Source organism: Pipra filicauda, unplaced genomic scaffold (genome assembly GCF_003945595.2).
Source record: "Pipra filicauda isolate LSUMZ 115617 unplaced genomic scaffold, ASM394559v2 scaffold2_size9829703_pilon, whole genome shotgun sequence".
Classification (NCBI taxonomy): Eukaryota; Metazoa; Chordata; class Aves; order Passeriformes; family Pipridae; genus Pipra; species Pipra filicauda.
Window position 1 is genome coordinate 6,588,654 of NW_024104421.1, and position 26,509 is coordinate 6,615,162.

At 39.4% G+C, this 26,509-nt stretch overlaps 1 protein-coding gene across 1 annotated transcript in view; it reads right to left on the reverse strand.

Moving 5' to 3' along the window:
• PTN (pleiotrophin) overlaps positions 1–26,509 on the reverse strand; it is an 80,039-nt gene that overhangs the window by 11,812 nt on the left and 41,718 nt on the right. The window contains exons 2-4 of the mRNA XM_027743794.2: positions 12,717–12,826; positions 11,111–11,284; positions 9,940–10,101 (exon numbers count right to left, since the gene is read on the reverse strand). Coding sequence (XP_027599595.1) covers positions 9,940–10,101; positions 11,111–11,284; positions 12,717–12,825 — 445 coding nt within the window. The 5' untranslated portion in view covers position 12,826. The remainder of the gene's footprint in view (positions 1–9,939; positions 10,102–11,110; positions 11,285–12,716; positions 12,827–26,509) is intronic.

Below are 26,509 nucleotides of genomic sequence, written 5' to 3' on the forward strand. Positions count from 1 at the left end.
GTTTTTGAAAGGTCTCTATACCTCTCATTGGAGCAAATTTTCTAAAGCACCAGGTTGCTGTGCTGGTGCAGAGAGCTTCTGAATTTTGGGGATGAAAGGCCAATGCACATGGAATGGACTTTGGTGAAATCAAGGATTTTATCCTTTAGTGAAGAAAATCTCACCCTAAAGGAGTTCATTCTGCTCTCTAGGAACAGAAATGATACAATCTTGTGATATCTACGACTGTACTAACAAATCCCTTTAAAATACCCTTTAAAATACCCTTTAAAATACCCTTTAAAAATGGTATTTCTTTTTCTTGTAGAGAAGGAGAACATTTCATGGCCATTTAATTCCTGTTCTTCCCATTTTCCTGTTCTATAAACAGCATTTATGAATTCCAAATGGTTTAAGAAGGAAAAACTATATTATGATAGCAACTGTGTTCCATAATGAATTCTTCTGAAAAGCCTCTTGGAGCAACTCAGTTCTACTGGATGGGAAAAAAAGCAATACTCCACTAGTTAAGTAGCAGTAGAAAGCAAGTCTCCAAGGATTCAATGACCTTAATGTGACTTATACTTCATCAATATATTACAATTTATTATATCCCCTATATTTTAGCTCTGTGTTGTTTAATGACTTTCTCTAGTTATCTGTGTTCCTCAATTTCTTCACTCTTCCCCATAAGGTTTTGTTCTGCTTCTCACTTTGCTGAAGTTCCATTTTGGATAGACTTTGATTTGTTCCCTGTTGAACACAAGACGGACTCAATTCAAACCTAAAGGGTGCTGCTGCACCATATAGGCCAGGAATTCATGCTGCAATGCATGTTATGGATGGGGAACAGCTACATTTATGCCTGTAACAGTGACACATCTGAAAAAAAATGGAACCAAGGAACCACTCATGGAAAATGTTTCAATCATTTTCTTTCTCCTTGGAATAACTGTGGGGAAAAATTAATCCAATTTATTCTAAAATGAGCCACAAAACTCTGAAACAATCTTACACAGTCAGAAACCTTTTCTTGAACCTGGCATACAGATGTAAGACGTTTAAAACCTTCCCATTACCATCCTTACTTAAACTAGTCAGGAATTACAGGGAGCTTTTATTTAAGAGGTAATTTGCTGAAACAAGGATTTTCAACAGAAATGTTTAATTTTGGTGATTTTCTTCATTCACGTATCTGGGAGAAAAGTTTCAAAATAGCTTAGGGATACAAAAGACCACAAAGACACACACATTCTCTGATTTTGCTGGGTGGCCTAATTGCCCAAAGGCAAAGAACATGAAAATTTCATCTAATTTTCTTTACATCTAGGTCACAGGTATCTAAGATGTTAGAATCTTAAGAGTAAGTTTGCAGAAGATTGCAATGGATAAAGTTTTCAAACCAAGTCTGTTTTGCAACTGGAGACTGCTGAATGGGTCTGGCTAACTGGAAAATTATTTCCAGAAGCAGCTCACTTTGCTTTTCTGTTGCTGTCTTCTTCTCATCTGCCTCGGGTGTATTTATACTGCTGCTTCTGTAGGATGTGGACTTCTTACTGTTCTTAGTCATGTTCTGTGTTCAGCACAAGAGGGACACAGTCCCAGCTGGCTCTTCAGCCCTCTCTGTGTCTATGCTGTACACAAGATCCCTCTTAATGCCAGAAAGACAGGTGCAGGCACAGACTGATATTCAGAGTTTACTCTCTGCATTCACATGTCTGCAGGAGACTGCTGAAAACAGAAAGCATTAATAAAACCTTTGGACTTTAACATAGACCTATACAGCAAAAAGATCACATATTAAGGCAGTATATATGTAAACCTGAGATCCATGTAATATGTACGTATATAAATATATATATAGTATAGATAGATTGTTATTTAGCAGAAAGTTATTTGTGGTATACTGTTAATAGAGATCCTATTTTATTCTGTTAGTTCCTGAAAACCAGGCACCTGCAATTCTCAGTTGTGCTTTCTGCATCTGCCCCAGATGAGATCTACCCTCGGGGCACAGGACACAGGTTTGGCTTTGATCACTGCACACTCTGAAGAGTCACCAGCAAAAGTTTTTCAGTAAGCAGAAATAGAAGAAAAGATAGAGAGATGGCAACGTGGAAAATGAGATGGAGGGATAAAGAAGGGGGGAAAAGAAAGCAAGCTTGAAAGGAAAGGAAGTGAAGAAGCAGAAAAGGAAAAGAAAGGACAGAAAGAAAGGGACAGGGCTTTCTCTCTGTTTCACTGCTGGGAACAGTAATGAGTGTAAACATTTGCTGATGGCATATCTTTTATCACAGCAAATCCCACAGCTTAAGGCATTTTCATGGTTCAAGGGCACTAACTAATGCCAAGGAGGCTGAGCTGCTCTTGCAAGCCAGGAAAGTGAGACAATGAGCATGTAACAGAATTGGCACACACAAGGGTATTTAAACTTTCACCCACAAAGGTCTGCTTTGAACCCTAAAAGAAACTCCTGCAGGTACTAGACAGTTAAATGAGAATTTGTCAAACCCAGTTTTTCATCTTTTGGGACAGCATAGCAAAAAACATAATCTGAAAAACAAAGCAGGGGGTCAGAAAACATGGGGGTTTAGGTTTCCCATGAAACATCACAATGTTTCTCTTTTCAAAAACACTCATAAAAGCTGCAGACCAACTAAAAATTGAAAAATACTTAGTTAAAAATATATTCATTTTCTCCCTCTCCTACATGCATTTCCTGTTCCCTGGAATTAGTGTTGTGTCAATCAGATTGATATTATGCTGTGATCTGGCAAGGCATTCAAATTATTTATCCAAACACTGTAATTTTTCAAGGGTACAAAAGCAGTCTCAAGGGAGACTACAGCGCAAAGCCTCCAAGAAACATAAGGAAATGGGAGCAGAAAAAACACCATTAAAAGGCATCCAAACTTTATTAGTTATAGGCTGCACTGGCAGCTTACAAGCAGCTTGAGGCAGGTCCACACTGTAAGCGCCATTGTGTTTTCTTATATGGCTTGCTCTCATTCCCACTTAAATTGAGAAAAATCATATTTCCATATGTTATGGTAGCAAGGAGCCAAAACACAGAGATATGTCGGAGAGACCAAAGTTTCCAATGAGTTTTACTTCATCTTGAAATACAAGCCTTGTCCTCAGGCTAGCAAGAGGCACAAGGAAACACAACCAAGCATTTAGTACCCAGTCTCACTGCTCTGGACCACTGCTACTTCTCTTGGTTTTCACATTTCCCAGCGCCATGGGGCATAAATTATTCATGGCAAAACTGCTTCTCACAATGTTTATGCAGTGCTTAGTACAATGGTACCCTTTTTCAGCTGGGGCCTCTGGGCACTCATGCAATACAAATAATCATGGTGATAGCAACAATAATAACAGTCAGCTATGCTGTTCCCACTGGGCATCCACTGCCAGTGTCCTGCCCCACAGAGCTCAGATCACTGTATTTCACTACAGGCTACTGGTCAGTGCCAGAGGCCATTCTTCAATAAACCTGTCTCACCCCTCAAAACAGGAGAAAAACCTCCCAGTTTTGCCTTTCAGATTTTTCTTTAGCTATCACAGCTGTTTCCTAATATGAGAAAATCCCTCATTTTTATAACTAATTAGTTTGAGTAGATCCTATTATTCTGCCTCCTGTAATACTAATTATTACACTAGCTGCATGCCTGCACGACTAATGAGTTACATTAAAGATGGGGAATTCTAAAACCTACAGAGGGAGATACAGCATGACTGTGAAGCCAAAACAGGAGACACTAGCACCAAACAAAAGGAAATTGCAGTCCTAACAAGTCATTGCTTCTCACTCTGTGTCCCCTCCAGCTGTTCTTTAGAAGCAGACATTTTGTTGGTAAGGTTGAGGGAGGGCACCCCAGAAAAAACAGCTTGTCCAACACGCAACATGGAGTGGTTCGATTTTGTCAGAGCAACACCCAGTTAGTCTGAGCAACAAACAGCTCAGGAGAGCAATTCAATCATACAGCACCACTTTCAGCTCCTTGTAACAACCAGCAGCCAAGTCATTCTGTCAAAGCGCAGTCAGTTGTCCTGGCAGAGCACTGCAAGTAAGATGTTCTCTCTGCAGGTCGAAATCTGCCACTGGAGCTCTCAAAATACACATCTTTCTGCTTCTATCGCCAGTAAGTAAAGGCAGAGATATACCTGTTCATTACCACAAGCACATCTCTAAATTTGACACCAAGCTCTCTGAGAAGACCCAAGGTAAGACAGTGTTTGACACTGAGTTAAGTCATCTGATGTTACCACCATCAAAACCTAAGACCCTAATTAAAGACTGCAGTTCAGACACTCACCTTGAAGTCAATTGTCACATTCTGATAATTTTAATTGCAGACCAGGATAAAAGGGAGCAGCAGCTACTAGACGCGTGCCTGGACCTGCCACTGATACTTGTGTCAATTTGGAAAACCATTTAGCCTTTCTGACTTTCAATTACTACTTTTCTTTAAATTGAACTTCCTGAGCTCCAAGGAGTGATAGCAGGATGAGCTAATTGCTGCCTGTAAAGATAGATAGATAGATAAAAGAAACAAGGCAGGGCATATTATTTATATTCCACTAAACTCTTAAGTAAAACTTTTCAAATTATATGAAATTATTAAAAACACACAGAGTGCAGTCTTTCCTCCACTGTAGTAGCACGCATACACGCACACAGGGAACTGTATTGACACCTTGTAGGCTCTAAAATGCTACACCTGATGTGAATTACACAAAAGAGATTACAGCCCTTAACAACTCAGGTAAGTCTTGCCTTCGTGTGGGAAATCTTTCCAAACTCTGCACGTTGGAGGATGTGATGTTTGGTCGGAACTCCGATTATTAAAAGACAACAGTGCTGTAAGCAGTGTTAATGTTTGCCAGCCTTAGCTGGAATTGTTCTCCTATGTGGCAAGGACTGAGCTGAGCCAGGATAAAGTAACTCATAGATCTGATATACTGTGAATTGACAAAAAGTTGTAAAGGGAGATTTATTAAAAAGAACTAAATACAGGAAGGTGAAAAATTTACCAGAAAGGAGCATAATTCAAAAAATGAAGGGTACATTGCAGAAAGGGCAGACAGACTGTTTATTCTATTTAATTTTATCTTAAGCTGAACAACAAATACGTGAAAGTAGAAGACTTATGGGGAGAGAGAGAAAGAACGAGACACATAGAATGAGTGTAAAAAGAAGTCAAGCCTATCAGGCAACACAGCTCAATGAAAACAAATTCCTCCTCTCTTAGCAGCTAAAGTAAAATGTTTCCTGAATCCTGACAATACTCCATTCTTCTGCTTTCTAGATGGCTGGAACCCGAACAACCATCAATCAAGTTTGGGTGGCTGTGAAGTAGGACAGATGGAGTATGTCAGAAGTGCTTTGTGCTCTTCAGTGCAAGCTGGCCATTAGAGCAGCCACTTGATAGAAGTGCCCAAGACTTTCACATCTGTCAAGACAGTTTAGGGAGACCTTGAACATCGCTGGCCTTGCAGACGCTGATTAGAATATGCAATTGTATGTGCTAGAGGAGAGGTGGTTGCCTCCACTGGGATTTTTGTGATAAAAATTATCCTTTCAGCCCACCCAGACTTTATGACAGGCTTTCTCATGACCTCATTTGTATACTAAATACACAAACCACGGTGTCTGGGAAATCACTGTCACTTTGCTGACAATCTCCCTGTCCAAAGGCACAATATTCAAGAGCAAAAGACGTTTTTCATTCTGTGTTAGCTACACTTTAGCACAGCAGCCCAGGACCAAGTTTCTGACTTCCAGCCTGAGCAAAGCTAGGGAGAAAAGAGCTCATCAGAAAGCCAGATAAAATTCAAATTCTTGGTCCATCATCTGCTCTCACCCTAAAATTCAATATACAGCACCGGACTCCAAAATGCCCAAGTGTCATAGACAATAATCTATAGAAGTCAGATGCTCAGAAGAAAAAGGTACTGCCATGGAGCAATTGTAAATAATAAGAAAATATATATATATTTTTCTATTTATTTTCCAAAATAATGGGGAGTGCTTCAAAAAGACTTTAACACTTTTCTATGAAAGCTAACTAACAATAAAACAAATCCATAAAAACACTTAGGTCACCAGTTTATGAAGAAGGCATTGATACCCAAAGTTCATGAGTATCTCCTAGTTTAATTTAGCACAAACTATACTTTTATCAACAAATCTGCAAAATTATAACCCTTGAGATTTTTCTACATGTATAATTTCACTTTATGTTAAGAATAGAACAAGATCTTATGAACAGCAGTCATTTTTGAAATTGTTAAGTGAGAGGAGAGAGACATATGATTCGTGCTACCAGCAAAGTTGCCATATGTTCACAAGCTGGAAAGATGGATAACCAACAGTAGGGCAGCATCCACAGTTAAGATCAATTTATTTGCAGTTTTCTCAAAGAGCAGAAAATGTGAGGAGGAGCTTCAGGCACCAAGTCACATCAAGGAAGTGTGTCAGGTGAAATTTGATGCGCAACACTTCATTGGTGGGGCCTAAACAAAATAAGCTGTTTTACCCACACAACTTCTGGGGTTCTTAACTAATCACATTAACTAATTTTTAAAAAATGTAAGAGTTAGGGAGAATTGTGAAGGTCTTAGGTAAAGATGTTTACTTCACATGCAAGCTGTGATCAAAATTTAAATCATAGTTAAAATATTTGGTGGATATAATGAACAATAAGGGCAGTATTGCAAGGATATTTTCTTTTTCAACACAGATCTGTAGAGGATGTGCTTGAAATACTGTATACAGTCCAGTCTCTTCATCACAAAAACTATTTTGCAATAATAGAAGGAATTTAGGTAAGTCCAGTAGTGAGTATTCTTATTGTGGATAAATTGTTATACAAAGAAATATTTAAGTCAGAGGTTTCAGCTTTAAAAGATGGCAAATGACAAAAAGTGACAGAAGATACATATAACTACCATTGATTGGAGAAGCTAAATGTGGGCTTTTGCTCAACTCATTTTCAGTATGAAATCAAAAGGAAAAGTGATATATTGGAGAGGTTACAAACACAAGCTAATAAAAGAAAAATTTCAGTGCACAGGAAAGGAGGCTAGTCAGGAAAATCATGAAAAAAACGCTTTTTCTGAATATGTCAGTATTTTTCAGTGCAATATTCTCAGTCAGTTCACATCTGCTTTTGGTACTCCTAACTTGTTGCTGTCAGAGATGTACTCATTGGTGTAGCTCTTAAAGCATACACCACACAAAAAGGTAACCATCCAGCGGTAAAACAGATTCCTGGAACTGATAAACCCAACTTAGTGCTCTGTTGCCAGAGCTCTCAAATGCCAGGAAGCCACTGTTCTGCTACCCCAGGCAATCACAGTAGGAATTGGTGGCCCTTGACCAGCGTTTACAGATGTAGCTGCATATCAACACAGATCTTTTGCAACATTGTGCCTCAGAAAAAAACGCTGCTGCTTCCAAATAATATATCATAGGCTTTTTCTCTTGTAGTCTTGAGACACTGATGCAAAGCTATTTGGGAAAAGGGAGCCTAATATATACCTGCAGTCCTTTCTAAGCTCTCAAGCAATAATCCAGTTCTTATTTCTCATCTCCAAATAAGGAAATTTATTGAAATTCTAGCTATAGATTGAATGCAGTTTGATTTTTTTCTTTTTTCTAGTTGTGGGTAAGGACTTACCTCCAACTCGTAATTTCTTTCACCTCAGGAAGAAAACAAATACTCTCATTCCAGCCAACATGTCAGCACTATGACTTTTAACTCAGAAATAAAGTCTAGTAGGGCAAAACATTTCATACAGTACTAATATGTTTGACCCAATTTATTATTCTAATTCCTCCTACTGGTGCCAACACACTGTCCATTGTAGCTCCTATGTAGTTATACCCACATATCTGCAATATGGACTTAGCCCAGAGCCCAGGCAGGCTGTGTGTGTGTGACTTCCATGTCTGCCGCTCCTACTAATGCCAACAGCAGATGAACAAGCAGGTGGCATGCAGGAAGATTTCTAAAGTAAATCAGGAGAGGAGAACTTCTGCTCACAGTTGTTATGACCAAACCCCCACATTTGTACCTATTTCTCCTTCTGCATTCCTTCGAATCAAACGAAGTCAGATTTCCTAATTAAGTAAAACCCCATATCTGTTTGCTGCAGCTGTCCCAACCTGAGCTTCAGTTTCAGCTATAGCTCAGTGATACCTAGAATCAGTTAAGGTTAACTCCAACCCAGCAATTTCTCAAGCTCTGCCTTCAAAACTATAACTTGAAACCAAGTCTGTACTGCCCAACAGCCCTGCTTTCACAAAACAGTGCTGTATCAACGTCCTGCTTAGTCTCCCTCTCCCCTCCTCTGGCAGCCATTCACAGAACATACTGACTCCGTGGGAGCAAGACAAGGCAGAGAGCTACTGCTGGCTTGAGTGGCAGAGGCCTTCTGGCAGCACAATGGGAAGCTTCATTCAATAAACTCCCAAATGCTACACAGGTGTACAAACTTATTAAAAAAAAAAAAAAGTAAAAAAAAAACCAAACAAGCCAAAACCAAACAAAAAAACACAACGAATCGAAAAACCACAAACAACCAATAAAAAACAAACAAAAATAAGCAAACAAACAAACAAAAAGAAAACCAATCCAAACCACAAAAAACAGGAAAAAAGTCCTTGCCCCCCAAACTGTTACACAATAAAAATCACGCATCTCAAAGCCCTTCCTGCATCCTCACCCAATCATTTCTACCCTCAAATGATGTTTATTGCTGCCATCTCAACCAAGTCAGCCGGTCTCTAAAAAGCTAGTTGTATCCCTTCTGCTTCACAGCCTGTCACTATCTAGGCAAGTTTCAGACTCATCTAATAACGCCATGGATGGTGCGCAAGGAAAAGCACTTACATCTGCACTGACTACGAAGCAGATGGAAAAACACACACAAAAAGCACCTGCAACCTTGTCAAGCATCTCCCTGGTTGCACAAGCAGAGCAGGCCACCTGCAGTTGCTCCTCAGATCAATGGTGCACCACCATCCACAATTTGAAAGTTGCTTGTCCCAGGTGCACCTGTCACACCTAATCACATTTATTTGTGTTATTATCCAAGTATTCAGAGCCTGGAGTGTGTTAAACCTTGCTGGTTTTAAGCAAACAAATGTCAGGGTAGCATAGCTTGTATAATCCACTTAAAACACATTACTTCTGCATCTCAAACAAGATCTCACAGTTTTAGCTCCCACTATAAATCATCCCACACATGTAACACCTGTTACTCCAACAAAAGAGTACATTAAAAGGCTTTAATGATTAGAAAGAATATAAGTTTTTCTAAGGGACACCTGGAAACACAAATGCAGGGCATATGTCTTTATGTGCACTAGGAATTACACTGTCAGTCACATTTAAATAAGAAATATACTTTCTGTACTCTCCTTCCTGCTATATTTGAATAAAGAATAAACAAGCCCAAGGGTGCACAACATTTACATATTTCAGTGTTCACAGAGCAGAATATCTTTTCAATGAGTCCTGTCCAGAAGGAAAGCGGTTCTTTTTTCAACTAGTCATTAATTGATACCAAACAAAACCTATATAAAAGATGTCTTTGTCAAGGGATATTTTATCATGCTATTGTTGGTCTGTTCCCATCAACAGGTGAGTTATGAAAAGAATCTGCAGTCTGGCAGTCTTGTCACATAAGCAAACTGGTAGTGACACAGGTGGTCTAAAGTTAAAATTGGAGCTCTAATCTTCAGTTTACCTCGTGTGTGTCACACAGCCTTGACTATACAGCTCAGGAATAGTCTGTCTGACCACTGAGAGACAGGAGCAGTGCTAAACTGAGGAAGGACCATGAAAGTGCAATCTCCTGTACAACTGAGCTCCCACTGAAGCACGTGGGACATCACAAATCCAGTGATTTAAATGAACTAGCGTGCAGCTTTCAGAAAATGGAATTTACCTTGAGGTTTGGGTTTGGTAAGCTTCCCACAGGGCTTTGAGATTGTGACAGTCTTCTGGCAGTCAGCATTGTGAAGGGCTCTTTTTAGGTTTCCAGTTCGAGTCTTCAGGGCCGTATTCAAGTCACATTCTCCCCAGGCCTGGAACTGGTATTTGCACTCCGCTGCAATAAGTAAATAAAGGGCAAGTTTTAAAACACAGTGGCTGAGTGGGAAAACAAAAATATTATGAGTCTGATAGGATATCACAGACAGTCAGTACATATAGACAAAAGGATGTGCAGCTGAGGAAAAGAATCCCAAGAAAAATTTAAAGATTATTTGCGGTGGTAATTGCAGTTTTCCCTCTCCCCAGTGTTCTAAAGTTTAATCCTCTGGCTTTTGCATGGATATTTCATTTTTTCATATAAAAGAAAATACATTCAGCTGTGAATATGAACAATAAACAACAACAACAAAAAGAAGATACAACAACAATGGGAATATCATCTACATTCTATATTCCAATATTTGTATGATGCCAAAGATTACCAAACAAGGCTTGAACAGTTTCAGAAATGTATATACAACTACAAACTTCTCAGGTCTGAAACTGCAGCACTGATTGTGATGGTAAGGTCACAATAATGTCAAAACCATGCAAGCTGCTTACTAGAAAAAAAGCCAAGATTGCAAGCGTCATCAAATTTGAGTCTTGGACAGACATCTTATCCACAACAGATCTGACGTGTTTCTAAACTGTTGCACATGAACCTTCTGAACTGAATGATAAAGATGATATACACTGATCTTCCTTCGCTCCCTCCACTGCACACACTGTCAGCAAGGCTCGTATCACACATCACAAGGTCACATAAAGCCTGTGATAACCATCACAGACATTCACAGCTGTGAACTTACACTACTGCCTTAAATAGGGTTGGACACCACAGGAGAGCAGATTTCAGCATGCTGGAAGACTGAGTTTATAATTAGTAGGTTATATGGACTCCGTGCAGAGGAGCTCTGAAGAGGCTGCCTTCTGATGCCCTACATGTTCCAGCTCTGATGAACTTCAAATACAGGACTAACCTCTTCACCAAGACATTTGCAGAACTAAACAGAAAATACAGGCTTCCTGCTCCATTCTTAAAATAAAAACCAAAGCAAATCCCTTAAGAGACTGATGCTTACCTCCAAATTGCTTCTTCCAGTTGCAGGGAATCTTACACTTCTGAGTCTTGGTGGTTTGTTTGCACTCAGCTCCAGTGCGAGTGCCCTCACGTGTCCCCAGACCACAGTCACCATTGGTGGGGACACAGACACTCCACTGCCATTCCCCACAGTCAGACTTCTTCACCTTTTTCTCTGGATGAAGACAAGGAACCAAGCAAGAGAAGTGGTCAGTACCCAGAGCCTACAGAGATGTTCCCTAAACTTAACCTTTCAGAGCACCTGAAAGGGTAAATAAGGAAGACGTTTGTAACACAATTGCTTTAAAAGCAAAAAGTCTGACATCCTCTTCCCAGTTCTGCAGAGACAGGTCAGCCTCTTTGAGTCCAAAGCAGGGTGATCATTCGAATTCACTCCCACTACCATGTCGGAATAGGGAATCATCTAAAAACCCTCAAGGATCACTGACCAAACAGGCAGAAGGACAGAAGCTTGCTTAGAAAGGACACTCCTCTGTCTCCAGTAGCCGATGGCAGGCAAATATTCTCAGTTCCAATTGAAACACTATACACTAAACAACTAGAAATGTGTTGACATTGTGTATCAGAGGATTTGAGCACCTCTGGGAAACAGCTGTGAGATTCAATCTTTTGATTTGGTATACCATGTCACATTTTATGTCAGAATATGACCAAAACTCCAAAGGCAAAAAAAACTTGTATGGAGAAGCATACTTGAAGTGCTGTTAGTACAGGTGGATTTATTGCTCAGGGACAAAAGTAAGGATCGTGATTTCATTTCAATCCTTTAAACCCAAGCCTTATGAGAAAAGACAGCATTGTCACTACTTAGGCCCCCCAAACATCACAAATAACTTTAAATAACCTCATATAAAATTAATTTTCTCCTAAGTTTTGTATGTTTACATTCACATTTTCTCATATTTCCATATAGCCACAATGGTTAGAAAGCCCATTTATTTTAGCTGGAACACTAATTCTGATAGACTCACAGTTCATATTGTCTTGAGTGTAAGTAGCCTGTAAATAATACGACCTTAAGAAAAGCACCAAAAATATGTTCTTTAAAAAATGTCAAAACTGGGTTTGACAAATATGAATTTTCCACCCCAGGCCTGTCTCTCCTGTAATGAGGCCTGAATTCACCACTGACAGAAAGCAATTACCACTGGATATCTGGCTGGCTGTGCCAGCGAGTTAGTTCAAATCTTTGTCAGAGGATTTCCACATCACACAGCATTGGTGTAGTATTGTCATATACAACACTGAACAAGCAACATAACTGCTCTTTCATCACTCCTGTTTGGTTCTCCCTAAGTCAAGCATGAAACTATTCCTGGAGCAAATTTTAAGCTGCCTTGCAATACCCACTGTGTGATAAACCAAGGACTCCAGTCTCTGGGGTTGTCAAGCTGCCAGTTTGCGTGGAAACCACTTTCTGGTTTCCTGTTTAACACAGAACAACATGTCACAGCCACAAATCCCTACCCTGGATGTCAAAACACTAACAAGTTACCTGAATCTCATAACAAAACCAGAAGCATTTGACATTCTCCCACACATGCAATCTGTCTTGGGGATTAACTCTGAATTACACTGGACCTTACCCGGTTTCTCTTTTTTGCCAGCCTCGGTGGTACTCACAGCTGCCAGAATGAAAACAAGTGCCAGGAGGGCAGCTGTGAACATCCGACGTTGCTGTTGTTGCTGTTGCATTCTGGAGATCAATGACAGAGAGGAAACAAAAAGGTTGGTTAGACTGTAAAAAGTGGGACTCCATCAAAAGCAGGTCAAACATAATTAGCTATTGGCAGAACGGGCAATTATCTTCATTCCAGAGAGAATATGGAGATTTTTAACTATTTTCCAGCCTGTATACCAAATCCCCAATATACATCACTGATCTCATTAGATGAATTTTGCCACAGAAAGTTCTGTAACTATTGCTCATCTTCTAGAAAGCTGTCAGAGAATCAAGGATCCTGACAGGTCTGGAACTTCCCTCTTCTTTTCTGACCTCTGGCTGTGTAAACCTAAGCAAAATACAGACTTCATGTTTCAGCTTACCAATTCATATAAAGTAGATAATTCTATACTGTCCATCTTACAAGGGTTCAAGTTCTTATTAGGCTTAATTGACATCAGAAAAGAGCTTCTTTCAAGAAAACCTATAGAGGTAATATGTGATGCTTTATCTTAATTGTCATTGGTGTGTTGCTACCTACTTCTTCCTTCCTCTGCAATTAGTGTCTCTTCCTAATATAAATTAAGCTAATTGCTTGAAATGCAAAATACACACGGAGATAGGACTTGCATACACTGCTGGAGGCTATCCATAGTATGCTAATGAGCCCAAAATCTGGATTTGGGAAGCAAACATTCAAATATAAAAAGGAACTAAAAACATTTGCTTGGTGGTGAAGCATCAATCACTAGCCAGTCACCAAAAGTCATTCAGAGCTTTCCCTTTCACTTTGCTATAACTTGCATTGTCTCATTTTGGCAATGTTTATAGGAAAGCAGGGCCTTAACAAATACATATGTTAAAAATAAGCAACCTCCCCATTTCCTAGAGACACATTTCTATTAAGCAGCCAGATACCAAGATGGTTGACTAGAGATTGGTCGGATGAAAGGAAGGTTTTTCCGGCTTTTTTTTTTTTTTTTTTCAAACCAGTACCTCTAACATTCATGTTACACCAGCCCTCCAAGGAAGTGTTCAATAGTGCTAGCCACTCAGATGGCCTTAAAAACTCAACTAGACTCATATTTACTGAAAGTTTAATGGCAACCTGATCTCATTTGCTGAGCACAGCAATCTCAGGGGAGAAATACTTCTCAACATGAACAAAGAACAAAATGTATTTGAAATTTAATTTGGCACTCCTCAGTATTCTCTGCTTGCAACCTCTAGCTCAAATGCAACATAATTGTAATTGACGTGGAAACCAGCAGAGGAATCCCAAACACAGACTTTTAAGTATCTAGCTTTTATATCATGCTAGAAGTCAGATGAAACAACTTAAGAGTTTTGTTGAAATAAAGTTCCTGTGAAGACTGCAAGAGATCTGGAATTCAAATGTCTAAAAGAGCTGTCATTAGCACCAGTTTGGTTTTCTTCAAAAGAAAGTACAATTTCCCATCAGGAAGAAAGGACCCCCAGTGTTTCCAGTGAACTCAAACAGAGCCTGGAGCTAGAGCACAAGTCGTGTGTGAGCTTGGGCTTGTTTTTCCCTTTATTCTGCTACATGTTACCACTCAGAGGCTCTCATATTTTACAGAAATCTAATTACTAAATAAATAAGTAAGTAAAAAGAAATAACCAATTAAAAAATAAATATGCAACCTGCCTTTTAGTTCTGGCTTTAGTTTAGGCTTACTTCAAACTGGTTTTCCTTAATCAAACAATCACCACTTCCTACGAAGAAAGGCTAAGACAATTGGTTTTGTTCAGCCTGGAAAAGAAAAGACTTTGAGGTGGCTTAATTGAAGCCTTCCAGTACCTGAAGGGAGCCCACAAGAAAGATGGAGAGACTTTCTACAAGAGTGTGTAGTGAAAGGACGACGAGGAATGGATTCAAGCTGAGAGTAGGTTTAGATTAGTTTTAGTCACCATAATATAAGAAAGATATTAAGCTATTAGAGACCATCCAAAGGAGGGCAACAAAGATGGTGAAGGGCCTTAAGGGGAAGCTGTATGAGGAGGGGCTGAGGTCACTTGGTCTGTTCAGCCTGGACAAGAGGAGACTGAAGGGAGACCTCATTGCTGTTACAACTTCCTTGTGAGGGGAAGAGGAGGGGCGGGCACTGATCTCTTCTCTGTGGTGACCAGTGACAGGACTCAAGGGAATGGCCCGAAGTTGTATCAGGGGAGGTTTAGGTTGGTTATTTGAAAAACATTCTTCCCCCAGAGGGTGGCTGCACACTGGAACAGGCTCCCCAGGGAAGTGGTCACAGCACCAAGCCTGACAGAGTTCAAGAAGTGTTTGGACAATACTCTCAGGCACATGGTGTGATTCTTGGGGATGGTCCTGTGCAGGGCTAAGGGTTAGAGTCAGTGATCTTTGTGGGTCCCTTCCAACTCAGCATATTCTGTGATTCTGTAGATATTAGGAAAAATTTCTTTACTGTGAGGGTGGTGAGGCACTGGAACAGGTTGCCCAGAGAAGTTATGGAAGCCCCATCCTTGGAAGGGAGGGCCCATACTTCAAGGCAAGGCTGGATGGAGCTCTGAGCAAACTCATCTAGCAAAAGGTATCCCTGCCCACAGCAGGGGTTTGGAACTGGATGATCTTTAAGGTCCCTTCCAACCCAAAGAATTCTGTGATTCTGTGATTCAAACAGACTTTCCGTACTATTGAAACATCAAACTCCCCACTCAGCCCCTGCAAGAGATGGCCACATTGGGTTTGGGGCTCCCCCCTACATCCCTTCTGCCCACCCCAGGGGCCTAGGATGTGGTCACATCAGGAATCATGGATAACTGTTGCTAGGGAAGCTGCCTTATATTAAGTTGATAGGGACTCAAATTCAAACCTGACTGACACTATTTTCAGCAAAACAGGCAGGGAAAACAGTTGGGTTTGGGAGTCTGAAACATTTCAGAAGCCCTACAAACAAAACTCAACAGAGCCTTAATATAGTATGTTTCCTAAGATTCAAGCTTTCCTACAGCCAAAATACTTGCCAAGTTGTCTAAGGCAAATGCTAAACCTGCAGATACAGCTATAGATATTTTGACTCTCTGCAGAGACACAGGCTGTTTCCTGAAGTGCCTTTGCTACTAGCTACCAACAAGTGAAAAGCCATGTTGTACAAATGGAGACCTTGCCTCACACCACATCAACACCTCAAATATGATGTAACCAGTATGACTACAGAAGATCACGTAACTGCTTTACACATGATAGATAACAAGGGCTGGTGCTCTCACAAAATTAGAAACAACCAATATGTAGTACCCATGAAATAGTAGATATTTTTTCAGAAGTCCAGAAAATTCCTCTTATCAGAAATCATTTGAGTTCAATCTTCAGTTTTCCTTTCAAATATTTCAGTTGGCAGTTAAAAAGATGGATGAAGACAACAAATTGTTGGATTGGCCTTGTTTCTGCAAACAATATATTCTACTGAAAATAACTTCGCCTTTTTTGGTTTACTTTTTCAAAGTTCAAAGGAGACAGTTTTTACTTTTTATTAGATTCTTTGATAATATTTCCAGTTCAACCTTTGATTTAAAGAGCTGTCAAAACTGCTATTAACAATGAAATGATAAGTGTTTCACGATATGCAAAATGGACTCCTCCTCCATATTTTCATTTTTGTAATAAACCTTCTAGCTACACCAATGGTAACAAGTAAATCTTGTCATGAAGGGAAAGCATGTCTAAAATCCTTTATGACAACCCCCTAAAGAGAGCAAGACAACAGCATTTAAACAAATGGCAGTGGTATTTACAACCACAGAAAGACAATGACAAAAGTGAGAGAAAGGAAAGACAACTGGGGTGGGGGGAGCTCCAGGAAACTTCAGAAGAGAGAAAAGGTAGAGAGAGAGAAGACAGTTTAGAACAGTTTAAATTGGAAGCTGGAACAAGATCAGAAAAACAGAGTGAGTAATCACATAGAGAGAACCAAAACAGGAAAGAGAGAGGAGACAAGTAGTTAATGATAGGGAAACATTAAAACAGAGAGTGTTAAGAAAACATGAAGAGTGTAACAAAGAAGTAAAGCCCAGCTGAGATGCACCAAGTGACTTCTTGTAGCAAAATTAAGGCACAGGAATTACTTCAGTCTTACAGTTGATTTCAGAGTCAATCTCTGTTTGGGGGTAAGAAGTGAAAGGAAAATTAAAAAATGTCAGGCAATCAGAGAATTAATGAGTTCATCAACCATCCACCCATGGGTTCAATTGCATGTTGAGCACCAGAGAGTCAGGCAGAAGTCACCCTATGGCTGCAATTTAAGTGATCTGAGCAGAGCTTGAGCTTCCCACTTCAAAGCCCGTACTACCTCCAACCTCATTTTATAATCACACTCATCTCTCCTGAACCAGATTCATTAAATCATTCATTTGCTGTGATGAGCACCATCCACATGACTAAGCGGAACACCTTTAGAAACATCTGAGATTAACTCAGTTGGTTAAAGCATGGTGCTAAGGTTGTGTTGTGGGTTCAATTCCTGTATGGGCCATTCATTTAAGAGTTGGACTGAATCATCCTTGTGGGTCCCTTCCGACTCAGAATATTCCGTGAAATCTGTGAAATACCTTTCCTATGGACTGCAGCACACAAATCCTGGCTCTACCAGAGACCCAAACCAGTGTCTGCATAGTGTAGCACAGTGGCATGCAATCACTTCCATGTGGGTCCAGAAATGCAACTGACACCTTCATGCAGTGTTAGCTTTGTCTATCGGCCCAAGAGAAAGTTTAGTCCATCCAGCCCCAGGCCCTGAAAATTCAGACTAAAGTTGGCAGCCCAAGGTATCCCAAGTTTTTTCATGCTGTGCTCCTTAGACCTCTGGATGTCCGTTAGTGCAAGTCAAGCTTGCCAGAGTGACTCTACCTGCACTCATGTAATTAACTCATACCCAAGGTACTCCATTTCTCACATCTGAACAAGTCTTTCCTGAACATTTCAGAACAAACCAGACATTTTCAGATGAAGTTTTGCCAGCGTTACTTTTTCTAGCCTGACTGAAGCTAGCATACGCAGCACATCCCAGGATCACATATGCCTTTTGCAGGCGGCTTTTTTTGCTGCTAATAACTTACATGCCCTTCCCTTCATCTGTTCTTTCCAAAGCACCTGGCAAGGTCCCAGATTACAGAAGAGAGCATTTTATTATTAGTCCCTATGAGAGTAATCTACCCCTCTGAAAAATCAGGTTTTCTCATGTGGCTTAACCTATTCATATCCTTCAGCTCTTCCAGCATAAAATGCCAAATGCCAGTCGTGTTGATAATGCTGTTATGCTACACGTAGTGCAATACTGTAGGTATTGCCACTACTAATGATGGCCACAGGCTTTGTAGTGAGTTTGCAAGGGCTCTGGACTGAGGCTTGTAGAGGTTTGCCCTGTCTGAGTGTTCCTTGGCCTGTCCACAGCTTTGTCACATTTGCTTCAGCTGAAATAGCTTTTTTTTTCCTAATTGACCAACTAGCTATGGCTAACCTGATTCAGTTTTCTTTGTCATTGTGTGGAGCCACACAGGTTTTATGACTCTTATAATAATATACTATAAAAAACACAGGGCTGGTATCTTAGCAAAGGCTTTTAGAAGTGGAGAACAGAATGCAATGTAGAGGAGTACAGATATGCAAGATATGAGATGAGGCACTGGCTTGACAATGGAGAACACACCCACTATAAACAACTGACCCAAGGCCAGATAAAGAAATACAGACCCGAAGTAAGAAAAAGAACACAGAAATACCTAAAAGGTGCCATATCTAGTAAGTTTGGGTATAACATGAACTGCAGACCAGTGAAGAAAGAGAAAGGCATCAAAGCATGCTAGCATACATTAAAAAAAGCAATCCCAAGTTGATCTTAGAGTGAGGAAAAAGAAACCAACAACAGGAACATGCTCCTGGCCGAGGACCCCAGATGATGAGAGATCACCATAACAATCCCCATTACCAACACCACAATGAAACCACCAACCTTAGGGCCAACAGGAGCTGAGGAAGGGTCAGCATAACATCAGGAAAAGTAGTTGAATCTAAGTGTATGTATAACAATTGTAACTTTGGCGGTGGTGGCACTGTTGTTAACATTATTATAACATCTGCATAGGCAGATCTTTTTCGGTAATAATTACATCTGCACTAATAATGATTCTTGGATTAGACCATTAAGATTTCAATTACACTAACAGTAAATCTTTGACTTAATATGAATATATATAAAAGATGTGGTTCCTCTTTTCCAGTAAACAATATTTTGAGCATAATTATGACTCCCAGCTTCATCTTTTATCACACTATTTATTTTCATCTCATGCCCATAATAACAATGCCTCCCAAACACAGGCTTAAGAAGTTCCTACAACGCATTATTTCTGTTCACAACACTGCTCATTTTAAGTCCTCTTTAAACACCTTGTCCATGTTAGAACTAACTTTTGCATTAATTCTTCTTTTTTTCTGCTTGAATGAATAATTTCTCATCAAGTCCCACAACAAATAAATCACAGTTTGATTAGTCCCAGATTAGTCACATCTACAAAATCAGTTTTTAAATGAGCTAGGCTGGGACATCAGTCTCATTCCAGTAAACACATGCTGTGTTTAATGAAACTTAATATTTAACTCCACTTCTTAAATTATTCTCTTATTCAAAATACGTTCTACTTTGCAGTCCATCGAGGGCAGATGAACATGTCTGCCGTTACCTGGATCTGTTTCTTTCCCCCCTTCTTAAATATAAATATTATATTTGCTATGCTCCAGTTGTACAGCAGCAGGAAATAAAATTTGTTGCATGCTTTAACGGTCCTAATGAATCTGAAATGTCAAATGCCATTTTTACAGTACAACGAGGTGGAAACCCACAGTTTTCTCTGTTAAAGATAAATTAAGAGCATTTGGCTCTTTAAGAGTTTCAATTCAGTAACAGCTGCAGAAACTTCTGCTCCTCCAGATCTCTCTCATTCACCACCTGGTGCATGCCCCTACATCCTGACCCTATGTCCTCCCATATAGGAAACTGAGGCAAATGCTCACACACTTCTGGACCCAGACCTTTATGAATCATAATCTTCCAACTGTAATGTGTTCCCTTCTCCCTTGCACACATACACATTTTCTTTGTTGTCTTTATTCACACTACTAGGAAAATAAAATTAAAAATCTATACTTGCTTTTCATTTCCTTTGTAAGATTTAAATCAGCTTACTTTTTAGTGAGTCTCAGCAATCTTCCACTTCTGAACTTCCAAGATACTTCTTTACTGGGTGTTCAGTACCATTTTTTAAAAATTTTACAAGCTCCTGATAGCACTTTAGTGTGCTGATCCCCAGTTAGATTTGGAATTCCTCTCTACAGTTTTTTCCCTCTCTTTTTTTTTTTTTTTTTAGGAAACAAATTTTGATTTTTTTTCCTACTTTGATAGAAATAAATTTGAGTCAGTCCTTTATTAAAAATCTTACACTGGTCCAACATACATCACCAGTTCACTTAATTTCACAAAAATCAACTTTTAAAATTTAAAATCTTAATTAGAGTTACGTTCATACTCCTATACAGCATAAAGCAAATCAGCTTGATAAAACTTGATACAAGCAGTTATTTTTAAGAATGAGCTTTAAGAATGAGCTGTAAGGTCATAGTGAATTAAATTCTAAAATAGCTCAAATTTTTATAGTCCTGTGGTAGGTAGTGAAGAAATCACATCCTCAAATAATTAGCCGCTATTACCATTAGCACCATTTACCTTCTAATTTTAGTTTTGAAAGATAAATCCTTCTGTAATGAAAGATCTCCCTCTATTTTCCCCATGCAAAATAACATAAGGAATTCCAACTAAAATCACATCCAACTTTGGGATGACACAAAACTAGTAGGTGTTTTTCCATACTTCTTCAAGATAGTTTTGAGTCATATGAATCCTATCTTATGTGTCATAGAATCATAGAGTATGTTGAGTTGGGAAGGACCCATCAAGATCATCGAGTCCAACTCCTGGCCCTGTGCAGGACACCTCAAGAATCACACCACGTACCGGAGAGCATTGTCCCCAGGCTTCTTGAATTTAGACAGGCTTGGTGCTGTGACCCCTTTTCTGGGTTCCAGTGCCCAACCTCCCTTTGAGTGAAAAACTTCTCCCTGATATCAACCCTAAACCTCCCCTGACTCAGCTTCATGCTGTTTCCTTGAGTCCTGTCACTGGTCATGACAGTGAAGAGCTCAGTGCCTTCCCCTCCACTTTCCCTCATGAGGATGTTGAAGACTGCAATGAGGTCTCTTCTCACTCTCCTTTTCTCCGGGATGAATAAACCAAGTATATCAATAGCTCTTATCTATCTATCTATTTATTTATTTATTTAGTGTGCATCATTCATTTCCATTACAGCTTTATTTCTTCTACTGTAGTTTCTATCTTTTCTACACCTTTTCTGGACCTTCAGGTTCTGTCAACCAGCCATGATTAACATTATAGAGTGTATGGGGGCTAACCTAATAATATCCATTTGCAAGTACTACACCTCTTTCCAGCTTCTCCAGTAAATTTCCTGGGCCATTTGTACTCAATATTTCTCTCTGTTCCCACCCAAATGTCTTTAGTTTTACACTAAATACAGTCCACTCTGGCTACTGTAGTTTTCAATTTAATTTTGTTCTTTCTCTTGACTAATCTGCCATCGTAATGTTGTTTCTTTACCTGATGAAAAATCTTTATTCACCTTACTTTTCCTTTCTGAATACTAAAAGTAGACATAGACATCACATACATTTCTCTGTATGCTTCCTTATGGGTAAAGATCCTCAAACTCTCCTCAGAGCACAAAACCTTGAGCCAAGTTGCTGGTCTTCCTTGTTTTGTTGCACCTTCATGGACCAAAGAAATACTGAGTTCATTTCAAACCATTACTATAGCCTTAGTGGTCTAAGCCTAAGAGTGAGCCAAGATTTAAGGAAAGAAAGCCAAGATTTAAGGAAAGAAAGAACCTTTAATAATAATAACTGACTGTTCAACCAACAGTACTCTCTCTGGCTCAAAACCCATGTCTTAATTTCATTTCTAGCAATGGTGACCTTTCAGAATGATTTTGTTAAAGAAAACCTACAGAATAATAATGAAACACCAAGTTTTCATCTTTGGACAAATTAAGTAATGAAATTATATCTTACACTTGGGAGGGAGGTGGGGGTAGGAAAGGGTGAGTGGGTTGTTCAGCGTATCAAAATGCTCATACATAATAATTCAGAGACCTGCAGCTACTGCAATCCTGCCCAAAGCAAAACCTGTGTGCTCGTTTCCCATACTCCTTCGACTTTCCTGTGAGAACTTGATATCCTCTTGTCACATAGTAATGAAATTTCGGGAGCTCCATCAGTAACACCAAAGAGTGGATGTCAGTAGTCTGAGCCTGTGAGCTAACAGGACAGTTCAAAGCCAGGTAGGAAGCCCTAAACCCTACTGAAAATAAGCTCCCAGCATTTCAGCCCAGGAGCATGTTTTGGTAGTGGAGCCAGCATCCCAGCATCAACCTTCAGGTCCCCATTTCAAAATGCACAACCCAGTGCAGCTGGCAGGTTGTCTGGCAAAATGATGAACAATCAGAGAGTTTCAACCAGCAGGCATTTCTCCTCTTTTCTTTTTTTCCTTCCTCTACTTTGCTTCCATTTGAGGGTAGAGAGAGGGGTCACCCCCCGTGGAAGCAGCTCCAGCAATGCTCTCCCTCCATGCAGGAGAGGAGAAGCTGGCAAGCAGCAGCTGGTAGGGAAGAGAAAATTGCTTCCAGGTGAGCCAGTGCTGAAAGGAGTTGGGTAAACAGCAATTTATTCACCAGTACAGTGCAAATTTAAAAAACATAAAATTGAGTATAACTATCTGTTTGTTGCTAGGAATCAGCCAGGGGGAAGTGAGAAAACTCTAGAAAGCTGAAATTATATTTGACAAACTTTCTTTATCTTTTAAACTAGCATTTATACTCAGCTACAGCATGGGGTACCCATAATAAAAAACCAGAATTAAACAGTTAGCTAAAAGGGGGAAAAAATTACAGCATGACCCTTTTTATAAGCCCAAGTCAAACACTTCACTTCAAAAATTGCAGTGTGCAGCTTGGGGATGATATTTTTAAATATGCAATCAACTCCATATTCTCTTTTAAATATGGACATTATTAAGGACCAGAAAAATGAGCATTGAGGCCAGTGAGCTATGCCAATGCCATAAAAATAAACAGGTAACCAAGAGTTGCATGCAAACAAAAAACAAAACAAAAAAAATTCCCAAACAAACAACAGCAACAGCAAAACAAATAAACAAAAAACACAAACCCAAAACTAATAATCTATTCACATGTCCCATCTAGCTTTGTTTAAGTAGATAAGCTAAAGTAATTAGTTAAGTTGTGGATAACAGTTCCCCTAGCCTTTCATATTTGCTTAGTTGATTGCATATTTATCTCTCACATCAGGCTAAGGCAAACACCCATACTGTGGATATTTTATATTTCTAGCTTCCCAGGCATAAATTAATAGTTCAAGTTGATAACAGATACCACAAGGTATAAAAATTTTGCCAATAAATTTTGAGCATAATTTAGACTGATTCAAGACTCAAGAAAATGGACAGTACAAACAAATACAGACGGAATATTTCTTTCATTTTTCCAAACTTTTTTAACAAAATAAAAATGTTTCATAGGAGAACATGAATTTCAACAGGATGGCAAGTTTTTGAAAGACTTTTATGAATTAAAATAATTTTATTTGTGTTTTTATAAGCTCACAACTACACAACTGCATTCCCTCCCATTGAAAATATAATTTTACATGAGCTATATAAAAGATCTTAATGCTTCTCATAGGTAGACTCTACAGATACATCTGCAACATAACATCAGAACCAGGAATCTGAACCTCTGTTTGAACTTCTCATTAGCCAGCTCTATCTCTCAGAGAGCACCAAGAACTGTGTAATTCCTTCATTGTAAATTTAAGCAAAATTTTGTCAAACCAGGGCACTATAAGCCCTTATCTGATCACAGAAGAATGAATAAGTCATAAAAGGCGTCAACTTTGGGTCAAACTTTAGCATTCACGCAGTAGAATTGTAAACAAGAATATAAAATGGTAACAGATAGTTTCTTCCTCATAGGAAAAGTGTAGTAAGTGGAAACATAGTGCTAAACAAACACAACAGGCCATATGGATGGTTAAAAGGCCAAGAATTAAAAATCTAATGGAGACGGCCAGAACCTTCCAAGGGGATTAAAAATGTTATGCTTCTCCCTTTCCTGACTTCCAACATGAGATTTTTAAAAAGTTATTTTATTTTCAGAAAGGCTAAAGAACACAGCTAATATTTCTAAACCATCACAATTGGGGGGGGGGGAAAAAACAAAAACAAAACACCCAAACAAAAGAAAACAGCAACAAAAAAACCCCATTCAGTGCAATAAACTGATGTTAAGAAATTAGCCATGTCAATAAAGGCATGAAAAAACATGTTGTTCTTTCAATAAAAGCATTATATTTATTTAATGTAAAAGGGATGGTTGCTATTTTCTCTACTGGTCCCCAGTCGGTACAGAGATTACTTTCTTAGCCTCGGCCTTCAAAATTTCTCTTAGAAACAAGATCATTGAAAAGAACATCACTGTTGAAATGAGTTTTCTTCCTTCCCCAAGCTCTTATTTTGTTCTCATCCACAATGCACACATTTTCTTCCTCTCTTTTGCTCATGCTGGGTCTGAGCAAGTCTGGGTTCCTGAGTAATAACTAATGCTGACTTCTGCAACTGCCTCTTCTATTAAACTTCCCCTCCCACTGCTCCAGCTGAGAGGCTGAAGAAAACAAAGCAAAAAAACCAAACCAAACCAACTCATAGTTCAGTCCATTCTGTTGTATTTCAAGATCCTAACTGAAAAAGACATTTTAAGCAACTTGTTACTGCAATTTTTTCCCCTCCCTGCTCTTCCCACAACAATCACAGCTGCTGCCTCACTATCAACAAAGTCACAGTGGTTTTCTTAGACTCTCATTTATCCAGGACTAAAGGTAAGATTAAACACTCCTGGATCTTATCACCAGGAAGACCACAGGAGACTTACCTCTCTTTTCTCCACATGTTTTCGTTTCAGTGACAGCAAGGCCAAACTTCTGACTAAACTCTCCCGTGCATCATCTACATCATTATTTCTCTCTTGGAGAAACCTTGTGTTGTGGTCACAATTTCTCCAGCCACTGGTAAATCTTTCAACTCCGCTACTCCAATGTGCTGAAAGATGTAATTACTTGATAATGGCAGAGGGACAAAACATGCTTATTTAGGGGGTAAACAGTTCTTATTACTTATTGTTTCTGCCTCCTTTCCTACCCCCAAACTAGCTAGTATCTTTGCTTTGCCTAGTGATCATCTGATTGCCTCAGATTGTTAAAACAATGAATTTTTTCATGGTTTTCCAAAGCCTCTGACAAGTGACCAGATCCCCACTACATGGCTACTGTGACACTACAGGACCAGGAAAGGGCAAATAAATACTGCCACAGAGAGCCTTCTGGCATAAGGAGGCTGACACCTACTTGGCTAGCTAATGTGTTTTCATCTACCAGAAATTAATCTGAGTACCTTCTGAAAAATGTTAGAGTAGGGTGTGACACATTCCCATCCACTTGTGAAACAGAGGACTGAAAAGAATCTCTCATTGTCTCTGTCTCTCTAAGAGAGAGTTTTCTTCACTAGTATAAATGCATTTATTGAAACAGAACAAATTTATGAAGCCCCATTTTCTTGACCATTACAGTTGCAACAATGTCCTATCGGTGTCACAGTCAGGGGAAAAAAAAAAAAGGAGCGACAAGGAATACAACTATTTTTGTAACTAGGTCCAGGGCTGAAGATTATTACTACTATTATGAGGACAAAAACTGCAGATATACACTGTGCAGATATACACTGATGTCACCACAGGCCCAGTGGTCACACCATTATCGTGAATTAATCATGGTTTGAGAGCTGTTAAAGCTGTGACATGATTTTCATTATGAACAGCTGTACTGTACAAGCCAAACAGATGCCTCCACTGTATTTTCATTTTCTCCCTCTGCCCCAACGAAGACATTTTCAGCTCAATGGCAGTAGGCAAATCACAGCATGTGTCAATATCCCCACTTCTCCATCTATGAAATAGGGATAATAGCACTTGCCTTTTTCAAAAGAACACTGAGAAACCCATAATAAAAGTGATTATGTGAAGAGGGGATAATTGTATTATCCAGCATCAGCTGCTGCTTGCTCTGTATTCCTGAATCTCATGCCTCCATGGTTCCAGGTTTTGAGCAGGGTAGCCAGACTCTCCCCAGCAGAGGAGAGCAGCAACACTGGGCAGCTCCCAGTGGCTCAGTGTGTTGTTGAGGGAAAGCTGCAAGACTCAGCAGAACTCCCTTATCTTTGATAAATACCTTTCATTGAAAGTAAACAAAGTTTGTCAAATATTTGAGTTTTGATTTGCCTGAGCTGACTGTGAGGTTGGAGAATTTTTTTTTATTTTTTTACCTCCGGTCACACTCTGGGAAATACTCCATACTCATAAAATAAAAACCCATTTTATTTCTTTTACTTATTATGACTCTGTTCATTTTGCTGTCTGCTCCTTCAGATGACGCGGTCAGAAACCTATCTAAGCTGAAAGCACATAGCCTCTCACCTATGCCCTCTA